At 43.6% G+C, this 21,132-nt stretch overlaps 1 protein-coding gene across 1 annotated transcript in view; it reads left to right on the forward strand.

The window, feature by feature from the left end:
* The first annotated feature begins 723 nt into the window (after window positions 1-723).
* The window catches only part of LOC308319406 (uncharacterized protein), an 80,276-nt gene continuing 59,867 nt past the window's right edge, over window positions 724-21,132 (forward strand). The window contains exons 1-3 of the mRNA XM_080769468.1: window positions 724-965; window positions 16,988-17,109; window positions 20,539-20,571. Coding sequence (XP_080625594.1) covers window positions 902-965; window positions 16,988-17,109; window positions 20,539-20,571 — 219 coding nt within the window. The 5' untranslated portion in view covers window positions 724-901. The remainder of the gene's footprint in view (window positions 966-16,987; window positions 17,110-20,538; window positions 20,572-21,132) is intronic.

Here is a 21,132-nt window from a genome sequence, read left to right on the forward strand (position 1 = left end):
TGATGGAGGGGAAAGGAACTGGTTGGAATAACGTGTTCCTTCCACGCGCCAACCAGGGAAACTCCCCCCTGGCAGGTGTAAAGGAGCAACTTGGACACTCAGGCATGAAGGAAGCATGAGTTCAAGTCCGTTGCTCTCCCCATGTCCCCCATATACAGTATGGGGACTAGGTTGGCGGAGGGTGTGTAGAGCCCAGGATCACATTAGATAATTGACACACAGGGATGAAACATGGGTTACAAAATCGTAGGATAAAATTTATAACGTAAAAAAAAGACAAACATTTTAATACTACTCATTAAGCTACAAATTTAGACTGAAGTAATTAGTGGGTCATGTTTGGAAATCAATAATATATCAGAATTCTGATATTAACCAATAACCTGAGGGCCACATTAAGTGAAGGTGGGGGCTGCATGTGTCCCCCAGGCCGCCTGTTGCCCATGTATGGCCTACAGTATTAATAATTACTGATATTAATATTAATAATTAATAATATTAATGCAGTCTGCATGTTGAACCAGACCCGACAGAAAGTGTGCACACTGAAGGCCTTTCTTTTACTTTCTTTTTTGGCTCATTTGTCTTCCTGTCCTGACATGCTCCTGCCTACAGCTCGGCTGTGATTGGCCTTCTGCATTCACAGCTTCCTGGAAAACGAAACCAACAACGATCAGCTGACAATGACTAACCCACTGGCTGAAACTGAAGGAAGTACAAGATATTCAAAACAAAACTTCTGCTCTCTCTCTTTCACTGCACTTTAAATGTCCATGGGACTCCATAACACAAGAAAACAGAGGAATGTAAATAGGAACGGCAGGAAACTGCTGACATCTGGAACAGATCAGGAGTGGATGGAAGAAGCCGTCTTTGACACAGGGGAAAGGAAAGTGAAATTATGGACAATTATGGATATGACACTTCTAACGTCTCAAAAGAACCGTGCAAAATGATGTTCACAGGTACGTTACTTGTAATTTCATCAGGGAAATGGAATATACGTTGCTTACTTTGTATCTGTTCATGTGTAAACATTGTAGTAGCCCCATCTCTGTTGTTTCTAAATCTGGCTACAGTATTTCTAATGACCCCCCCCACACACACACACACACACACACACACACACACACACACACAGACGCACACAATAATTTGTGTATATCAGTATACTTTTACTTGTGATTACATCTAAACACTAAAGCCTGAGTTATTGTCTCCACCAGGCCAGGAGAGAGTATGTTTTGCACTTGTGTGTGTGTGTGTGTGTGTGTGTGTGTGTGTGTGTGCGCAACTGCGCACCAATTCCAGTTTTTTCCTATAACTGCATCGATCTGTGTACGACTTTGTATGCACACTCCCTTGAGGAGATGGCAAAACATTTTCCACATCTCTCAGTTATAGCGCCACCATGAGGCCGGTTTCTGTAAAACACATTTGTTTATATTAGTCACACAGATTTCATCCAAATCTCACGCAAATCGATACACATGATCATGCCACTTGACAATTTTCAAATCAGTGGCCAAGTCGCATCTTCACATGTAACTGCATAAAACATTGTGTGCCTTTTCGAGCGCCACCAGGAGGCCCATTTATTTGCAACACCCTTTTTTGAGTGGTGCAACCACTCCCTTACGGAGTTGTGTGGGTGGGTGCCTGCCTGGCTGGCTGGCTGGGTATGAGTACGAAAACAGCATGGTTGTTTTTCACCACCTGTGAGCAACCCAACACACACACAAACACACACGCACATATTAACTGTATATATGATGATTTCGGGTGTGCCAGTACAGTGACCGTACAGGGTACAGTAGAGGGGTACATTTCTGTACCGTTTCGGACTCGGGGCGGCTCGCCAGAACCGGGCCGACACCCTGGGTGCGTTCCTGTGGGTCTGGAACTCCACCCCCTCCCCCCCGGGAACCCCCACACGGAGTTGCACCACTCCCTTCACACGGGTGTAATTTTTTTTTTGTCAGTTTCATGCACTGAACTTAGTCACACTACGATGCATGAGTTTTTAGAGTTGCTATTTTCGGTGCACAAATAAGTATTCATCGGGCATAACTCTAACCCTAACCCTTAAAGCCAACTTTTAAATGTCAAATTCTACTTGTTGGGGACATCTGTATAGTACTATATAGTAAGTAGAGTAATACAAACACGTACGCACGTACACACACACACGTACACACACACACACACACACACACACACACACACACACACACACACACAGATTGACCCAATCGCAAACTCCATCCTCACATTACTAGTCGAGGTCTGAACTACATCTGTCTTTTTGCTGAGGGTTTGAATGTCAGTAAATCAGATGAGATCCGGAATGTGTGATAACGACATTGACCACGATGTAATTGAAAACCCAAACTAATCAAATTTAAGGTCAGGGATTCTGTGAACTCGTTCACTGATACACAATAACATGCACCTCCAGCTAGATGCGCTTATGGAGCCACTGGCTGAAAGTTGTGCTGGCCACGGTGGTGTGAGCTTACCCGCCCCCCCGCCATCATCCATCCAGCCCTGTCCCCCACTAGGTGGTGTGAGCTTACCCACTCCCCCGCCTACATCCATCCAGCCCTGTCCCCCACTAGGTGGTGTGAGCTTACCCGCTCCCCCGCCTACATCCATCCAGCCCTGTCCCCCACACTAGCCAGATGGCTGTCACACAGGCAATTCCTCTCCCAGACCATGCTGATTTCCCATCATTCTTTTGTTAATGAGGTCGTTAACAATGTAACGGACAATTAAATTATCTCAATCTGGCATTTTCCACCATTAATTTACTGTATAGAGTATTGTATAGTGTTTCGAACTGGTCAACATATTGTTTCAGTAACATGGCTCAGATTAGCGACTACTATTGTCTCTGTGACACCCACAGATGGTCAGTAGTTCATTAAATGTGTAAATGGTGCAGCTGAACCACTGAACGATTGTTTTTCAAGGGCATACTACCTGTATGTGTTATATTACACATATCGTTGCTATTGGGCAGAAACCTATCTCCATATTTGAACTTTTAGTTTTTTCGTAAATTAACTAACTTCGTCATACTACAGTGTCAAACAAAAATAGACAATCAAGTATTCAAATGTAAGTACGTTTTGGACATACTGTAGGTTTCCATCCGACCTTTTTCCACCCGACAGCGACAATATTTTACATACATTGTAAATATGCAAAAGTGTGTTGAAAGCCAAGCCAGCCTGTAAGTTACTGTAACTGTAGTAAATTGTGTTCTTAACCACTTACAGTATACTGTACTTCCTTGACCGGGGGTCCCCCAGGGGTCTCCCTGGGGTCTCCCCTCCTGTTTCCCCTCTATACCAAATCTCAATGGTTTTCCTATTTACACTGAATGTTTGCCTATCATGACAATCCCAGAATAGGGGAGGCATGTAGTAATGCAAAATAACGAGTAAAAGAAAAAGTATGATGGCAATGTGAATGCTTCGTTTTAGTAAATCAACAACCAGTGTGGGCTGACATTGACATCCATGGGATGTTTCGGTGTGTGGAGAGTGACTTCTGCCAGTTAGCTTAGTACTCACCTCTGTCCAAAGTATTGTCTAACGTTGACACCCATGACAGTTAATTATAGGAGCCACAGATCACGGAGACAACCCACCTGTGCTGCGATTGACATGCCACATGTTTACAGTACATCTCTATGTTGTATTGTTGTCTTCCTGCTTATTTTGGCGCCAGCAGTGTATCTGTATTTTTGTCCCCCCCTAAGTGCCTCGGGGCTTGCCATAATGATCGTAATAGCAATACAGATTTCGAGGAGTGCAACGTTGAAAAGGAGCACTAGTGGGTATAATTGGTGAACTTGCCACATCGCAGTAACTTGAGAAATATTTTCAGGCAGACAGTGGACACACACTGCATTTTATGTGGGAAGGTGCTTTGGATGTAATCTTCAGAGCACTAGCATGCAGATTGACATGCGCAAAGTTCGAATCCAGGTTGTGTTGTTATTAGCACACATCGTTTAGCTCAAACTGCTTAAACATCAACTTGCCCTGTGTTGAGTCGGTCCAGAACCGCCCCAAAAAGGCCTCTCCCCAGGCTCTGGACAGGACCCCTGACCAGGGTCCATATATGGAGCTGGCCTGTTCTGACATCATTCTGACGTCTGCATAGACTCCATATTTGGGCATGCCAGACAAAGAACTCCATATATGGGCATAAAAGGGACACAGACATAATATCTGGGTGGGCCATGCATTTCCAACTTGCATCGTTCCAAGTAGGCCTGTGCCCAATGGGCACCGCTGTATGAGGCTCCAAACTCATAATATCTGGGTGGGGCATTCATTTCCAACTTGCATCGTTCCAAGTAGGTCAGTGCCCGTTGGCACCGCTGTAGAGGCCCCATGGGCACCGCTCTAGTAACTAAAAGTCTGCAAATATTTTGAGTGTGCATATCTAGTAGTAACTAGAACTGCACTCTGTCGAGTGCCTACTTGTGCGTTGCACACAAGTAGAACGTGCAAGTACTGTCGACCGCTACGAACTTTCAAATCTCAGCCTCTCTGTAAAACATTGAAATTAAATACTAAAGTCGGGTTATAACTGGCTGTCAATGGTGACGTAATTGTCTCCACCAGGCCGAAGGCATGGGGGGAGAGTATGTTTTGCACTCCGTCCGTGTGTGTGTGTGTGTGTGTGTGTGTGTGTGCGTGTATCCGTCCTTCCGTTACCAGCTAATCTCCGGCACCGTTGGCCCGATCCATGCCAAACTTTGTACACACCCTGGATGCCAACCACGAACCTCTGCCCCAAATATTCCTCAACGGCCTGTTATAGCGCCACCAGGAGGCCTATTTTTGAAAAACATTTTTATTTATATTACTCCTCCAGATTCTGTCTCTATAGTCATGTGTTGTTACAAAACCATATGTCTAGGGGTAAAGGTAATGTAATATATGAGAGAAACGGAAACCAAGGCCTTAATACAAGGATTTATTCAATAGTATAATGAATAAATTATAAGAATCAACAATAGTTTACAAAATAAATGGCTCTTTAACTCGCATGAACATAATAAACGGAATCCAAAAACAAAACTAAGGTTATTCCTTTCCGAAGGGAATAACTTGTCTAACAAAAGTTCAGCTTCACAAAATAAAGGAACAAAACAGTTGGCGACATGTAGTAGTAGTACGACGGATGGGGGAAAGACCTTGGAAGTGTTTCCCCAGCGCTGGGCTGGGCATGAATGGGCTATGTAGTGAGAGAGCCGCGGCCGCTAGCTCGCTCACGTGACCGTCAGCCAATCAGGGAGGTTGATCAGACCTCCATGGTCATGGCCAACAGGGTTACCCCAGCCACACAGCTGATGACAATCAGTCTGTCTGAAAACCCATTAGTATCCTCTGCATGGGAGGAGAGTTAGTCTAATACAGGTTCATAACAACTGCTGCACAGATATAGATATATATATATATATTAGAAGACATCTAGGCCTAAGATAATCCACATACATATATATATACTATAACAATATACCACCATATAAATATATATATACTATTAGCAATAAACATATATATATTTATAATCCAAAATAACACTCATAAATCATAACACTCATAATTAATCATAACCACACACGACCATAGTCGTGACACCCCCCTTCCCGAAAAGAAGTTATATCCCCAAATAACTTCTTCTCAAAGAAGAGAGCACCTTAAACCCGGGAAAGGGCATCCGCAAGGACATTGTCCGTCCCCTTCTTGTGGCGAATTTCCACTTCAAAGTCCTGTAGCATCAAGGACCATCTCATCAGTCTCTGATTTGAATTTTGCATTTGCCTTAGGAACACAAGGGGATTATGGTCAGTATAGACAACAATAGGCAACGGGCTTGAGCCAACATATACCTCGAAAAATTGTAATGCAAGTAACAGGGCGAGAGCTTCCTTCTCAACGGTACTATAGTTACCCTGCGCTGAATTAAATTTCTTTGAATAGTAACCGATGGGATGATCGATATCCTGAAGATCCTCCTGGAGCAGGACAGCACCGGCGCCACAGGCGCTGGCATCCACCTCCAGCTTGAACGGTTTGGTGAAGTCGGGCGCAGCCAGGACTGGAGTGCTGCAGAGGAGAGCCTTGCAGGATTCGAACGCTAACTGACAGGCAGGCGACCAGATAAATACTCTTTTGACGCTAGTCAGCGTAGTCAGCGGCGCAGTGACGGCAGCAAAATTTTTGCAAAACCCCCGGTAGTAACCTGCCATGCCCAAAAACCGGCGGAGCTCACGCCTAGTCCTCGGCACAGGATATTCTAGAATAGCCTGGATTTTTGCATTAATAGCACGTACCTGGCCCTGACCAACCTGCTTCCCAAGATACGTTACGGTCGCACAACCAAATTCACATTTTGACAAATTTAATGTCAGGTTAGCCTCTCCTAACCGCTGAAAAATCTGTCTCAAAGTGTGTATATGCTCAAGCCAAGTATCATTATATGCCACAACATCGTCCAAATAAGTCTCTGTATTGTCCACGCCTCTTAGTACATTATTCATTAATCTTTGAAATGTCGCTGGTGCATTTCTTAAGCCAAATGGCATCACTGTATATTGGTATAAACCGTCTGGTGTCACGAATGCACTGATCTCTGATGCACGGGGTGTCAAAGCCACTTGCCAATAACCCTTTAGCAAATCCAATTTAGTTACAAATTTAGCAGACCCCACCCGATCCACGCAATCCAACATCCTCGGGAGCGGATAACTGTCAGCCTGCGTTATATTGTTAACCTTACGAAAATCTGTACAAAACCGCTGGCTCCCGTCAGCCTTAGGCACCAGCAAGCAGGGGCTAGACCACGCACTGCTGCTATGAACAGCCAGCCCGTTCTCTAACAAGTAGTCAACCTCTTTTCGTAGTAAAGCACGCTTGGTTGGATTAACCCGATAGGCATGTTGCTTAATAGGAGGGCAATCCTTCTGTACAATTACGTCATGAGAAAGGGCTGATGTGCATGATGGGTTATCTGAAAACAGATTCACATTATTTTCCATCAAATCAATAATGTCTGCTTGCGCCTGGGGACCCAAATGTTTTAAATACCCCGGTAAATCATTCAATATTTCAGAGTTCTGTAGACGTGACCCAGACGAACCTTTTACACGCAGCCCATCACTCTCAGGGGAATAAAGTGACGGCGCTGCTGCAGAAAGTGAGGCGACAACTGCGGGAATAACAGGAGTATCTGACTCGGTGCGAGCCAGATACGGCTTGAGCATATTCACATGACAAACCCTTGTCTTTTTGCGACGATCGGGCGTCAAAATCACATAATCCGTTTCACTTATTTTTTTGTCAATCACATAAGGACCACTGAATTTGGCCTGGAAGGCTGAGCTTTGCAGTGGGAGCAGCACCAACACCCTCTGACCCACAGCAAACACTCTATGCACAGCCTTCCTGTCAAACCATGCCTTCATTTTACCTTGAGCTTTACTCAGAAAGCTGCTAGCCATCTGTCTGGCCTTGTGCAATCGCTCGCGAAACCCCGCAACAAAATCCAATACATTAGTCACCGGCGAGTTTGCGTTGGCTAATAAGCCCTCTCGAAACGCACGCAACGGCCCGCGCACCGTATGGCCAAACACCAGCTCCGCTGGGCTAAACCCCAGCGACTCCTGTACGCTCTCTCTTACTGCCAGCATAAGATAAGGCAAGCCCTCGTCCCAGGCTTTACCAGTTTCGTGACAGTATTTCTTCATCATCGCTTTCAACGTCTGGTGAAACCGCTCAAGCGCGCCCTGGGACTCAGGATGATAAGCGCTAGAGTGTCTGTGTTCTATGCCAAGGGTGGAAGCAACTTGAGCAAATAATTTTGACATGAAATTTGAGCCCTGGTCACTTTGAAGATACCGGCAAAACCCAAAAGTAGAGAAAAAGCTAGAAAGCGCTTTAATAACTGGTCTCACTTTTAGTGTGCGTAATGGGAACGCTTCTGGGTAGCGCGTTGCACTACACATTACAGTAAGAAGGTATTTGTGACCAGATTTTGTGGTCGGTAATGGACCGACACAGTCAATCATGATGTGCTCAAATGGTTCACCCACAGCAGGGATCGGTTTCAACGGCGCGGGCGGAATAGTCTGGTTTGGCTTCCCCGTCATCTGACACACATGACAAGTGCGGCAGAAGTCAGTAACAGACGCATTCAAACCCGGCCAGAAAAAATAGCGTAGGATGCGGTCATAAGTTTTACGAATGCCCAGGTGGCCAGAAATGTTGTCGTGAGCCAGACTGAGAATCTGGGAACGGAAACCCTGAGGTACCACAACCTGACGCACCACATTCCATTTCAAGTCACCGATAGCCGCTGGAAACCATTTACGCACAAGGAGGCCATCCTCTACACTATATGCACTCGGCCCAGCAGCCTCACCCACTTTGGTAACTGCCTCCCAGCACACAGAGAGAGAGCGATCGTGCTTCTGCGCATGCGCAAATGTTTCCCTATCGATATCAAACCCAAAATCACTTTTAGTAGCCAGCAAGCTTTTCCTAGCCCGCTTACGCGGTGTCTGTGGGGCATCACCCACTGGTCGCTCGGCACACAAGAAAGTGTCACACAACGTAGCCTCGTCATCAAACTTTTTCAATTGTGCGCGAGTCACAGCACAACCCGGAAACACAGTGGGTGGGGCTCCCAGCGCAGGCATAGCTACGTTAGCCACAGGTTTTTCAACCACTTCTAGCGACGCAAACACTTTGTCCCCAGCTATGTCGTTGCCAAGAATCATCCCCACACCTTCAATGGGTAAACTTTCACGTAACCCGATCTGCACAAGACCAGAAACAAGTGGAGAGCGTAGGTGGATCATATGCAATGGAGCGCGAGAGGATATCATTTCCACGCCCAAAACCAATGCATCGGAACCACAAAAGGTATTCTCCGCAAATGGCAGTACACTCTGTAAAATAAGGGACTGTGAGGCGCCTGTATCACGCAAAATGGTGATAGGAACGCGCTCATTTTCCTTATCAGACAGCGAGACTGAGCCATGCAAAATAAAGGGATCAAAACACTCCTCTACCTCCGCCCGGACAGCCATAGCTGTCTCGGAAGCAGACCGAGGAATAGTATGCACAAACCCCACACCCTTTGGTTTTTTTGAATACACATTTCCATTTCCATTCTCTTTCTGCTGCTTATGTTGTACTTTAGGGCAGCGAGAAACCAAATGGCCCACTTCATGACAGTAAAAACAAGCACGATTGTCAGGCGCTGCACTTGCGCCCCTCGGTGGACTTTTCGGTTGTGACAATTTGTGCTGTTTTTTCTGCATGTTGAACAGACCCTCCCCGCTACGCACCGGAGAAACACCCGAACGGTGCGTCAGATCATATTCATCGGCCCTCACAGAGGCTTTAGCAATTGAGTTAATCTTTTGTTCCTCAAGATAGACAACAATACGATCTGGGATACATGATTTGAAATCTTCCATCACTATCAGCTCAGTAAGCTGCTCAAAAGTGTGTACGTTGCTCGCGTTGCACCATTTCCTAAACAATGTGGCTTTTTCACGGCCAAATTCCACAAACGTTTGAGTAGAGGATTTTTGAGCGGCCCTATATTTTTGCCTATAATGTTCAGGCACCATTTCGAAACCGCTAAGGATAGCCGCCTTTACGACATCATAACATAGGCTCTCATCCACCGTGAGTGCGCTACAGATATCCTGTGCTCTACCTGTCAACTTACATTGGAGTAGCAAACTCCAGAATTCCCTGGGCCACTTAACAGCACCAGCAATTCGTTCAAAAGCACAAAAGTAGTTATCCAACTCACCCTCCTTGAACGCAGGTACCAATGCGATTTGTTTGCTTATGTCGAACGCTGCCACTCCTCTGGAACCTGGGGGTGACCCGTGTCGCTGCTGGGAGGCGGGCGCCCCTGCGGACGCCTCGTCGGGGTAGGTCTGGCCTCGCAGGCGTGCCATGTCGAGCTCATGTCTCTGATGCTGTAGTTTGCACTCCTCGCTCTTCAGCGTTGTTAGTGCTATTTCCAGCTCAAGCTCCCGGAGGCGCAGAACCCCCCCTATGTCCTGAGGACTCCCCCCAGTGCCCCGTGGGTAATCATGTGGGGCCTGAGCAGACGGGTCCCCCGCGGGATCCTCGCCCTGCTCTAACACACCCGTAGTGTCAGACTGATTGGCCCCACTAGAACTCGGTTCTGCGACAATGAGTGATACGTCTCCCCCCTCACTCTCATCTGACAGCATCGTAATGACTCCCTGTGAAAACAACTGCCGTGAGACAGCTGCGAAAATCGCCTCTTTCTTTTTGGTACCGTGCGGTAAAGGAACGTTAAATTGTTTGGCAATACTGTACAATTCCCAATATGAGCACTGTTGTAGCTCCTCAAGCGACAGGACATCCGTACTAGCACCCTGGTCATCAGAGGCCATACCAAATACAGGCCATATACAAAATCCGCTACTCAAACTGGTACGAGCAACATACTCACCATTAATACTCCCCAATCCGTCTACCACCAAAAGCAATACTAGCAAAACAAAAAACATAACCAACTGAACAACTGAATCCTTAATTTGTTTTTTGAAACGGACGGGCTCCCAAATATGTTACAAAACCATATGTCTAGGGGTAAAGGTAATGTAATATATGAGAGAAACGGAAACCAAGGCCTTAATACAAGGATTTATTCAATAGTATAATGAATAAATTATAAGAATCAACAATAGTTTACAAAATAAATGGCTCTTTAACTCGCATGAACATAATAAACGGAATCCAAAAACAAAACTAAGGTTATTCCTTTCCGAAGGGAATAACTTGTCTAACAAAAGTTCAGCTTCACAAAATAAAGGAACAAAACAGTTGGCGACATGTAGTAGTAGTACGACGGATGGGGGAAAGACCTTGGAAGTGTTTCCCCAGCGCTGGGCTGGGCATGAATGGGCTATGTAGTGAGAGAGCCGCGGCCGCTAGCTCGCTCACGTGACCGTCAGCCAATCAGGGAGGTTGATCAGACCTCCATGGTCATGGCCAACAGGGTTACCCCAGCCACACAGCTGATGACAATCAGTCTGTCTGAAAACCCATTAGTATCCTCTGCATGGGAGGAGAGTTAGTCTAATACAGGTTCATAACAACTGCTGCACAGATATAGATATATATATATATATTAGAAGACATCTAGGCCTAAGATAATCCACATACATATATATATACTATAACAATATACCACCATATAAATATATATATACTATTAGCAATAAACATATATATATTTATAATCCAAAATAACACTCATAAATCATAACACTCATAATTAATCATAACCACACACGACCATAGTCGTGACATGTGTTCAAGCCGGATCTGTCCGATATTTCATATTCCATCCTAGTTGGCTAACATTGGCTTTCAAAGTTTGCAGGATTGGCCCTTTTGAACAAAAAGCCTCAAATCATGAACGCAGCGTGCAATTTACGTGAAATCTTTCACGGACTGTCCTACTAGGCTGAGGAATATATCCCACCCTTTTCACATTGGCTGTGTTTTGCAATTTTTGCAAAACACATTTTTGGAACAAAATGCCTCAAATCATCCAAGGCGTAAGAAGAAATGTCACCCTTTTCACATTGGCCTATTTTAGCGCCACCAGGAGGCCACAACCTGACCTGCCCTGGTGGAGACCTGTGCCCCGAGGGGCACTTTTTCTAGTTATAAATGTAGAAAATGCATGTGAAAAAGACTAGAGAGGTACTTCTATGGCCTACTGGAAGTGTGCATACTGTACAAGTATGGCGCCGATCGGTCCAGTGGTTTGCGAGATTTGTTCTGGACAGGCAGACAGTCAAACACGCTTGCATTGCACGCATGCACACACTCACACTCACACACGCACACACACACACACACACAAACACACACACACACACACACACACACACACACACACACACACACACACACACACACACACACACACACACACACACACACACGTCATATAGACAGCTAGTCTCTTACATAGCCACAGCATGATAATAAAAAAACAACTAAAGCTGATCCATTTCCATACATGTATACAAAGTGCCACACAATGAGACAAAGCCCAACAGAGCATTTAAGCACACAGTAGGATTTGGAAAGTGTCTCAGCTGAATGATTTCCATTAACACAGACTTTGTACATGCCCAGGTGGCTGTTGTCAGTAGCAGGGAATGATGTGCCAATTATGCTCCATCGTACAACGGTGTCACACGCTGAAAATAGCAAATCTACAAGTTCAGAATGCATCGTCAAATCAGGCTTGAGTCTGAGCACCAGCCAGACGACATACAGTACATACATATTCATCTGATTACTAAAATGAGTGTCAGAGGAAGAATTGTTACTGTAGTTCCCCTCATCTCGCGTCTTGTCTCAGAGAATATTAATGCAAGTTGAGATATATGCCTGGTCAGTAATAAAATCTGCTTACACAGATACTGACGGGTTACATTAAAAGCCTACCCTTTGATTAAGGGATTTCTCATCTGAACATAGCTATTCACCTGAAGCGATCCAGCTCACCGAGAGCCCCCAAAGAGACAGCGCCTTCTGAAGCAGCAGTTTATCCCCAATTCAGACAAGCACACTGATGACAGCCAGCCCTCACCGCTGTCTCCCTGTATTTTTATGGATGAAACGAGCCAAGCTGGCTTCCAGCTACTGTCCAATATTTTGCTTCAAAGCCCCCTGTTTGGGGATCATCAGTGGAGAAGATGTGGGCTAAGGTTGCTACTAAATCAAAGGCACCGGTTGCAGCACAAAGAAGCATAAAGAAGAACTGTGAAGGGATCTTGTGACGAAACCAGGCCTAGGGCCTACACCAGCTGTCTGTCTGGCAACTTGTATGTGATGTATATTCTGCTACTCAGCTTTTATGTCCATTCCAGTAAGAATGAGGACGGATACAATTACTGTACGCCATCATTTCAATGTTGGGTCTGAATCAGTTGGTGCCTGACCGATGACAGATATTTCTAGTTTGATGCCCATCCCAATTTTGGAGAGTCATAGACCACCGATTACCAATGTTTTGACAGATATTTTCTTGTAAAAATTCTTAGATAATTTATTTTTAAATCAAGTAGTCGTGTATATTAAACTACAATTAGATAATAACATCCTTAACTAATCCAATGAACAAGTAAATATAAATAAAGCACATGAACTGAACTTTATTAAATGTAATAATTTTAGCTCTATTCAACATGTTTTAACAATAGCAGAAGCAATGCGTTGTGAGCTTGTACTGTGTAGATCAACAATCTTTTTAGACGTTTGTGATTTTTTGAATGTTGTGGCTGCATAATCGATTGTTATAATTAGTCCATGCACAGTACATCTTAGTCTGTGTACTTGAACTTGAGATACAGTGTACTTGATATGGATTGTGTATTGCCTGTACTGTAGCCTACTTTATGGATAGGCTACGAGAGACATCTCAGCACCAGCAAGGTCAGCCTTGCTGCAGTAGTCATTATCATGTCACGTTTCTATGTCTCATATCTTGTTGTCACGTCATTATGATCCAGCACTATATACAGTATGTTCCTGTTTGTGTAATAAACTTTGTGAACCTTTAGTGTGATACTGTCTCGTGTCACGTTATTGTTCTCCCGGGGCCGCTGCCGCAGTCGCCGTACCAAAGGAATGCTTCAACCGGATTATCACACACCACCCAGCCTGCACACACTACCTGTCTGTCAGAACCAGACGAGGGTCCAGTACTTAGAGATTACAGCATCGATGTTGTAAAAAAAGAAGAAAATAATGCAAATGATGGCCCATATACCGACCAAAGCTATAGCATATATCAGTCATGCTCTGATCAGTTGCCGTTGTTGCCCCTTTGCCCATTCTCTCCCCTCAGCCTCTTGCCAATCGCTATCTCCTATCGGGCCAAGCTTCCAACACATTCCTCAGATCTGGGTTTGATGCAGTTTCAAGTGCTGACACCTCCATGTTTTAATTGACTTACAGGTGCAAAGATCAGCTCATGGCTGCCAAAATACAGCGCCTGGCCAAAAAAGGCAAGAGATCTATGGGCTAATGTAAAGAAATTACTCAAAATGGTAATTTCACACAAAAAAGGATGTTTCATCTCGGAAAGACTGGAACAGAGCCATATACAGTACAGGCCTACTGTAACTATACACATTGTAATGAATATGGTAGAGGGTGTATAATGTATCTTGAATATGCTTTTAATGGTTTGCTCTGGAAGGTAGCTGCCAAGATAAAACACTTATGAGAAACATGAGTTCATAGTAAATTAGAATGAGTGATTGGTGATGATTGTAGCAATCCAGAAGTGAAGAAACAATAATCTGTGTCTAGGGAGTTTTTCCACTATTGCTCACTTTGAGAGTTTCCTGGCTTTATTTCCTGAATCGACAAATCTGAGTTGTTTAATGTTATGTACTTTCCCTAAAAATGTTGACGTGAGTATAATAGTATAGGGTGAATGCATTTTAATGTGTGGATCCAAATTAGAGCCCAACTGTATATTGATTTCACTGATATATCGGCCATAATTGTGTTTTCTTTTGATGCTGTGTTGGCAGTTACAGTACAGTATGCAGCCAATTCTTAACCACTTCAACCTGGCATCCCTATTTTCGGCATGTCATTAGACAAAAATAGCAGATTCAGTAGTATTAACCATTAGCAGTTGTGTTATTAATATTTACTGGTTTGCTTTTCATTGAATAACTAGTTAAGTGTTCTTAACTTACTGTAACTGTTAATCAGCCATTCATTGCGGACTCTACTTCAAATAAATATCAATGTGATTGTTTGAGCTGACTTCAAATGCAAAGGTCTTGTAGTGTTGCATTTTTGAACTACTAAGTGCTGTGTTTTTGAAAGCCACTACTTCTATACTGTATTTTGAAATAGTATCTTTAAAGTGGATCGTACAGGCTTTTCATCAGATGTTATCAGCATTCATAGTGCATCAGCTGGTTATTGTGGTGGCCCCAGGCTCTCATTATAAGAGCATTGTTCAGCCACCTCCACAACAAAGACTAGAATTGTTCCTCTGATGTCCAAAACACACACATACATACACAAAGTGTACAGTGTACACATAGCTGCTTTAGTTAATTGCAATTTTTAAGATCAATGGGTTGTCTAATCTATTTTTCTTTTGGGCATCTTTCTATCACATGCGCTTAATGATGCACTATCCTATATTTTCAAGGCTTTCGAATTTAGATGATATAAATGTCAGGTAGTCACCAACTCACCATTCTGTATTAATCAAAGCTATGAAACTATCTTAAAAATCTTTCCAATTCAGAGAAATAAAAATGGTATGAGTCTATTTAAGTATTCAGCACAACCTTCAGTTATTGCCTACATCACCTTACAGTTATTGCCTGTTTTTATGAGATGGTATAGAATCATTCTCTGCTTATGATATCTGTGGATAATTTACCCTTCAACAGTCAGTGAGTGAGTGAGTGAGTGAGTGCATTAACAATTGTACAAAAACACATCCTGTCAGTTTAATGTGACACAATGACAAATTGGCATATAAGATAACCAGTCTGAGCAAGGGGCAACTTCAGAGATTTACACCCACTCCTCATAGTCTGTAGTAATCAAATAATTGCTCAACATGGTTCATGTCTAAGCCAGTACATCAAGGAATCTAACTAAACTATTAATCAGCTTATGGCAATAAAGGAACGCTTAAAAAAATTAATAATCTGTTCCAACTTCCTTCATACCTCAAGAGCTACCTTTCCTTCTATAATATATACTGTAACTTTGGGTATCATAGAGATTAGTAACTAGCAAGTATAGTGGAAAAGATTATTACGTAGAAACTAGTTTCAGTACAGGATGTGGAGCAAGTGCGCTTCCTCTGGTCGCTTCCATGGCTGTGGGTGCTTGCTTCAAACAGCAGCACGAGATTAAAATGCAAGGCTTGACTCGGATGCATATTCTTATATTATGCTATTATTATGCTATTATACTATTCCCACTTTTTGTGGTTCTTTATACTTAATTTCACTCCAGATTAAGAGACAAATTCAGTGAACGTATTTCCTGTAGGCGGAGACAACGTTTCTCTCCAAAGTTGAATGTTGCCACTACTGTTGGAGCAGCCATAAACTACACATCCCGATGTTCTGGGCATCTTTGTGAAGTTAGTATTAGTAAAAAGCAGGTAAAAGAGTAACGTTTGAGCAGACTAACATCAGTCACTCTACCATTCAATGTAATAGAAGACCTGCCTGTTTGTTTACACCGCAGTTATGTCGTCTCCGCCTACAGGAAATACGTTCGCTGCGACCAGGGGACCCGTCTCTGAATTTGTCTTGGAGATTGCTGATATCAGCAAACTCAACATCAACTAATGATCCATTCATGAAGCTCATGTCGAGCCCTGCTCAGTATTAGGCCTTTGTGATTGCATCCTAGTGATTCCTAAGCCACCTGAGCCAGTTGAGCTTGCTGTGATTGGGGAGTGCATGTACGTAGGTTCAAGTACTATTGCAGGTGTGCAATAAAACAAAATACTATACATCACCTAAAAACAATCTAGGTATGCTGCAAGTCAATTTACATGTTTTGTAAGTGAAATGCTCCATGTTGTTACAGTTATTTCTTTTTCAGAACACTCAAGAGTGATACTAAGAGGATTTATATTATAAACGTGTTCAGCTGTATATGGGGTCATTGTGCAAAGATCCCATAACACATCATATCGTAGTGATTTTGTCTTTTGTGTGTGCTCCTAAAACCCTGTTGTCCACTGAGAAGATTTAGCTGCATTGTTAGTGAAAACATTGCTTATTAGAGTGTTCCTGTGACTTTTCCCATAATGGGATGGAAAATTGATTGAGCCAATTTAGGAAATCTTAATCTGAAGTAATGTGTGTTTTCTCCTACAGAGACCTCAGAATGCTTCATTTGCAAAGACGTTCAACTTCTGGACAGTGACCCCCTGAGGACTTTCTGTGACTGTAAAACTCTGCTTGCCCATCATGTGTGTCTGTCCAAATGGATCCAGAGGGTAAGAAGTTCTACATCCGTGTTCAAGCAATAGCTTGATATATTTCATGTAAAACTAAATCAAATAAAATGAACACGCAGGGAAATGCCGAATGCAATTGTACTATTGCGGGCAGATTCCACACTTCTCATTCTCCCCTGCTTGTTCTACAATGTTATGTCCCTTTAATTTGCTCTGTGCAACAGGTTGTCTTTATTTAACTTTCAAACAACAGGGGATTTCTGGTGGTGGTGAACTCTTATATCTGATATTACAGAATGTGTTGATGTAGTGTATCTAGTTCTAACAAGCCACACTCTAAGCCAGGGTTCCCCAATAGGCGGCCTGTGGAGCGCCCCCTTGTGGCCCCTGGAAGAATGTTTAAAAATATATATATACCGGTATACAGTATATATATATATATATATATATATATATATATATATATATATATATACAGTAGATATAAGTGGCATTACATGGGGGTCAGTAGCCTATTCATGTCAAACTGGGCATCCTTTTCAAATGGGGTCTTGCCCTGAAAATGAATTTTCAGGGCAAGACCTTGACCTCGCGCGTGCAGACTCGGCCCCCAGCCAGGTACGCTAGTCAAAATATGGCCCTTGAGGAAAATTAATTGGGGAACCCTGCTCTAAGCATTAGCATTAAGAACTTGTTATGCATTGGGAAATTTGTCCAATGTCTGTTCATCTGACAGTTGTATAGCTGCATTCAAGCTGCATTCAATCCTGTTTGGATTTGTCTACGCAAAATTAAAATGTATCTCCTGTAAGAACAAAGTTTGTCCCATGCACTGTTGATCATACGGTATGTGAGTATAGTCAGTCATTCATGTGCTGCTTGAGGACACTTCTTCCATAGTGGCTTCACTCCTGTGAGCCTTGGGTCTGTTTGAATATTCCACAAGTGGTAGACAACGTGCTACAGGAGACCTTTCATCTGCACTACCCAGCTGTCACAGTGAAGGGCCACTTCCATTAAGTGTGTGTGTCTCCCTGCTACCCAGTTCCACACACACACACACACACACACACACACACACACATGCACAGTCGCACACCCATGCATGCACACACAGTACACTGTGCACGTGTGTGTGTGTGTGTGTGTGTGTGTGTGTGTGTGTGTGTGCACTTTTAGAGTACTTGGGTTAGGCAACCCCTTTCCCCTTTTTCCGGAACAGAAATCTACAATTGACCTGTCACTTTTGCTCTGATGGCCATCTCTACAAAGCGGGTCATGCACGTATGTCTAAAGTGCCTCTTAACCGCATTTTATGAAGCCAGAAAATGTAATCCAATTACGATTTGACTTGTGAGAGCCGGCCGGCCAGGGAGTGATAGCATGTGCCGTTACCACTCCTAAAAGCAGCTTGAACGAGAGAAGTGAAAAAAAGAAGGCAAATGTTATGTCCTTATTTAATTTCACACAGTGTCACACAGATGTCGCTTAAAAGGAACACACAGCGAGCCTGCCCGATTCAAACAGAAGTGGCACTGACGTTATTTTACGTAATGCCTGAATTATATACTCTGCCATCTGACGGTGTCCCACACCATACAGCCGATCTCAACGCATCGCGGGTGTTTTTGGCACGGGACACCGCCATACGGCTAAGTATAAATCAAGCTTAACTGTTGATCCACTCAGCTGTTTGCTGCAGCGGAGGACTTATTGGCATGATTATCATCTGCACTGAGGCAAACCATACGCTATCTTTTTTTAGATTGCCTCATTTGTCCCTCCTCAGCCCCCCTTCCGCGTTCAGGCTCCCAAAGACAAATAACATGGCACAAAACTAATTAGTAACCAGGAACTAGTTAAGAGATGCCCTTTGAAAAAACATGTCCCGAGGCATGATTTAAATATAGGGACAGAGCCAGTGACTGAGTGTGCCTGGGAGATCCCGGCCTCCAGGCGCACCACCACTTTGACCTCTGACCCTCATTATAGGGAGCGCATTCCTAGAGGGGTGCAACCCCTCGCAGCACAAAGTACAAGGGCATGGGAGGACTGTATGGCTCTGGTACTATACCAGCCCACCACGCCTGGTGTGTGTCTCACTATGGAACCCTCAAAAGGGCTCTCAAGAATCCAGGGCTTGAGAAAATACAGAGCAAGGACAGCAGTGTATACCATTACTTTCCGAAAGCCACGTTTTAAACCATCCGCAATCACTCTCCCTCTGCGATCCCAACAGATAAATATGTTTTTCATTTCTATACTGGCTCCATCTGGTTTCACTCTATTAAAGTTAATGGAAATGATATTCTGTTAAAAAAAATCTCTCGAGAATATGTAATCCAATCCATTTGAAATAAACCTCAGAGTAGTCGGAGTAAAGGGGGGGGGAAAAAGATCACTGTGGTAAGCCAGAGGCAGGCAAGCTTTAAAATGCTAACAACTACCTAGCTAAATATAGTTTTGTTCCAATGATAGACCTGAGAATGAAGCATTGATCGAAGTATGAAATGAAAAACATAGTATGGGAAATGGTAATGTAGATGGATGACATCGCAGCAGATGTTTTAACATGCTGAGATACAATAACATTTCTGTGTGTGTGTGTGTGTGTGTGTGTGCGCGCGTGTGCGTGCGTGTGCGCGTGCGTGCGCATGCACGTGCAAGTGCGTGTGTGTGGTGGGGGGGTTTTCAATATCTATGTGCATGTTCATGTCAGCGTGTGTGCCCTTGACTGGGAGCGTGCATGCGTATATCTCCCCTTAATTGCGAGTAGTTTGAATAGTGAGTTAAGCTCCCCCGCCCTCTCTCTCATGGGTTGATAATTCTCATCATTGCAAACAGACTTGCTTTACATTCATTAGCCAAACACTCACAGCAATCAGGCCACAGTGCCAGGGGCAACGGTCCTCTTATAAAATCACATCGCCTAATAGCAGTGTTCTATAATTATATGCCATTAACATCTATCAAAATGTGCTCCTGCATGGCATGCATATTAGCAGTGGATTTGGCAATTGTGTTTGTACAAATGCTTTTCTTGCAATTTGCATCTTCGGTTAGTTAACACCAGCTTGAAGATTATTGCCGACATGTTATTTTCATTTCATGTGCAAGTGACATGCAGAGCCGAGCAGTGTTTTGTTTAGTGAACTGTTACGTTTAGTGGGGGAAATAAAACAGCGTCTATTGGCATAAATAAACAACTACAAATGATCTTAAAAGCACAGTAAATACATTGGCAAAATGTGTATTAAGAGTGCTCAATTGTGTTTGTGTTAGAAATGCTTTCATTGCAACTATTATGTTTTCCATAAACAAACGTAATTAATTTATTGACAAAGAAAAAGGATTTGTGATTCCTGTAGGTTATGGTTATTATTGATATCTCATTGTTAGAGTTAACATGGGTACTTTTCCTGTAGCTGTGTGATCTGTGATGATGTCTTACATTTTGCTTCTTTACAGGGGCATGACAGCTGCAGTGTGTGCGGGGCAGAGGTAAGTGTGTACTACTGTACTGTGTGTGTGTGTGTGTGTTAAGGCTGTACCCTAGCCCTTATTTTAGGACTCGAACTTCGGCAGGAATTTCCGAGTGAACATTCAGACCATTTTTTTCTAATTAATTAATTTCTCAGAGTGCTTTTAACCAGGCTGCAATTCAACACTATATATCCGCCTTGAACATGATTAGCGCAGCGCTGAAGAGAGCGCCCTCTCTTTATCTCTCTCTCGTCTCTCCCAACACACACACACACACAAACACACACACACACACACACACACACACACACACACACACACACACACACACACACACACACACACACACACACACACACACGTAGTTTAGGGCAAGGGGGGTCTGCATTTTCCTAAGAATGTTCTAATGCTGTTGTTCATTTCAAATCACAACGGATTGTATATTGTGGAAATTCAGTGATGTCTCATTGTTTTTAATCCTGCTCTGTGAGATGCCGGGTACACAGCGTTTAGACAGACACCATTTAAGTCATTAAACAGAGGCATCAGCTCGCAGAGCAGATTTAACAACAGCAGATC

This window comes from Protomyctophum bolini (assembly GCF_963924005.1).
Source record: "Protomyctophum bolini genome assembly, chromosome: 8".
NCBI lineage: Eukaryota > Metazoa > Chordata > Actinopteri > Myctophiformes > Myctophidae > Protomyctophum > Protomyctophum bolini.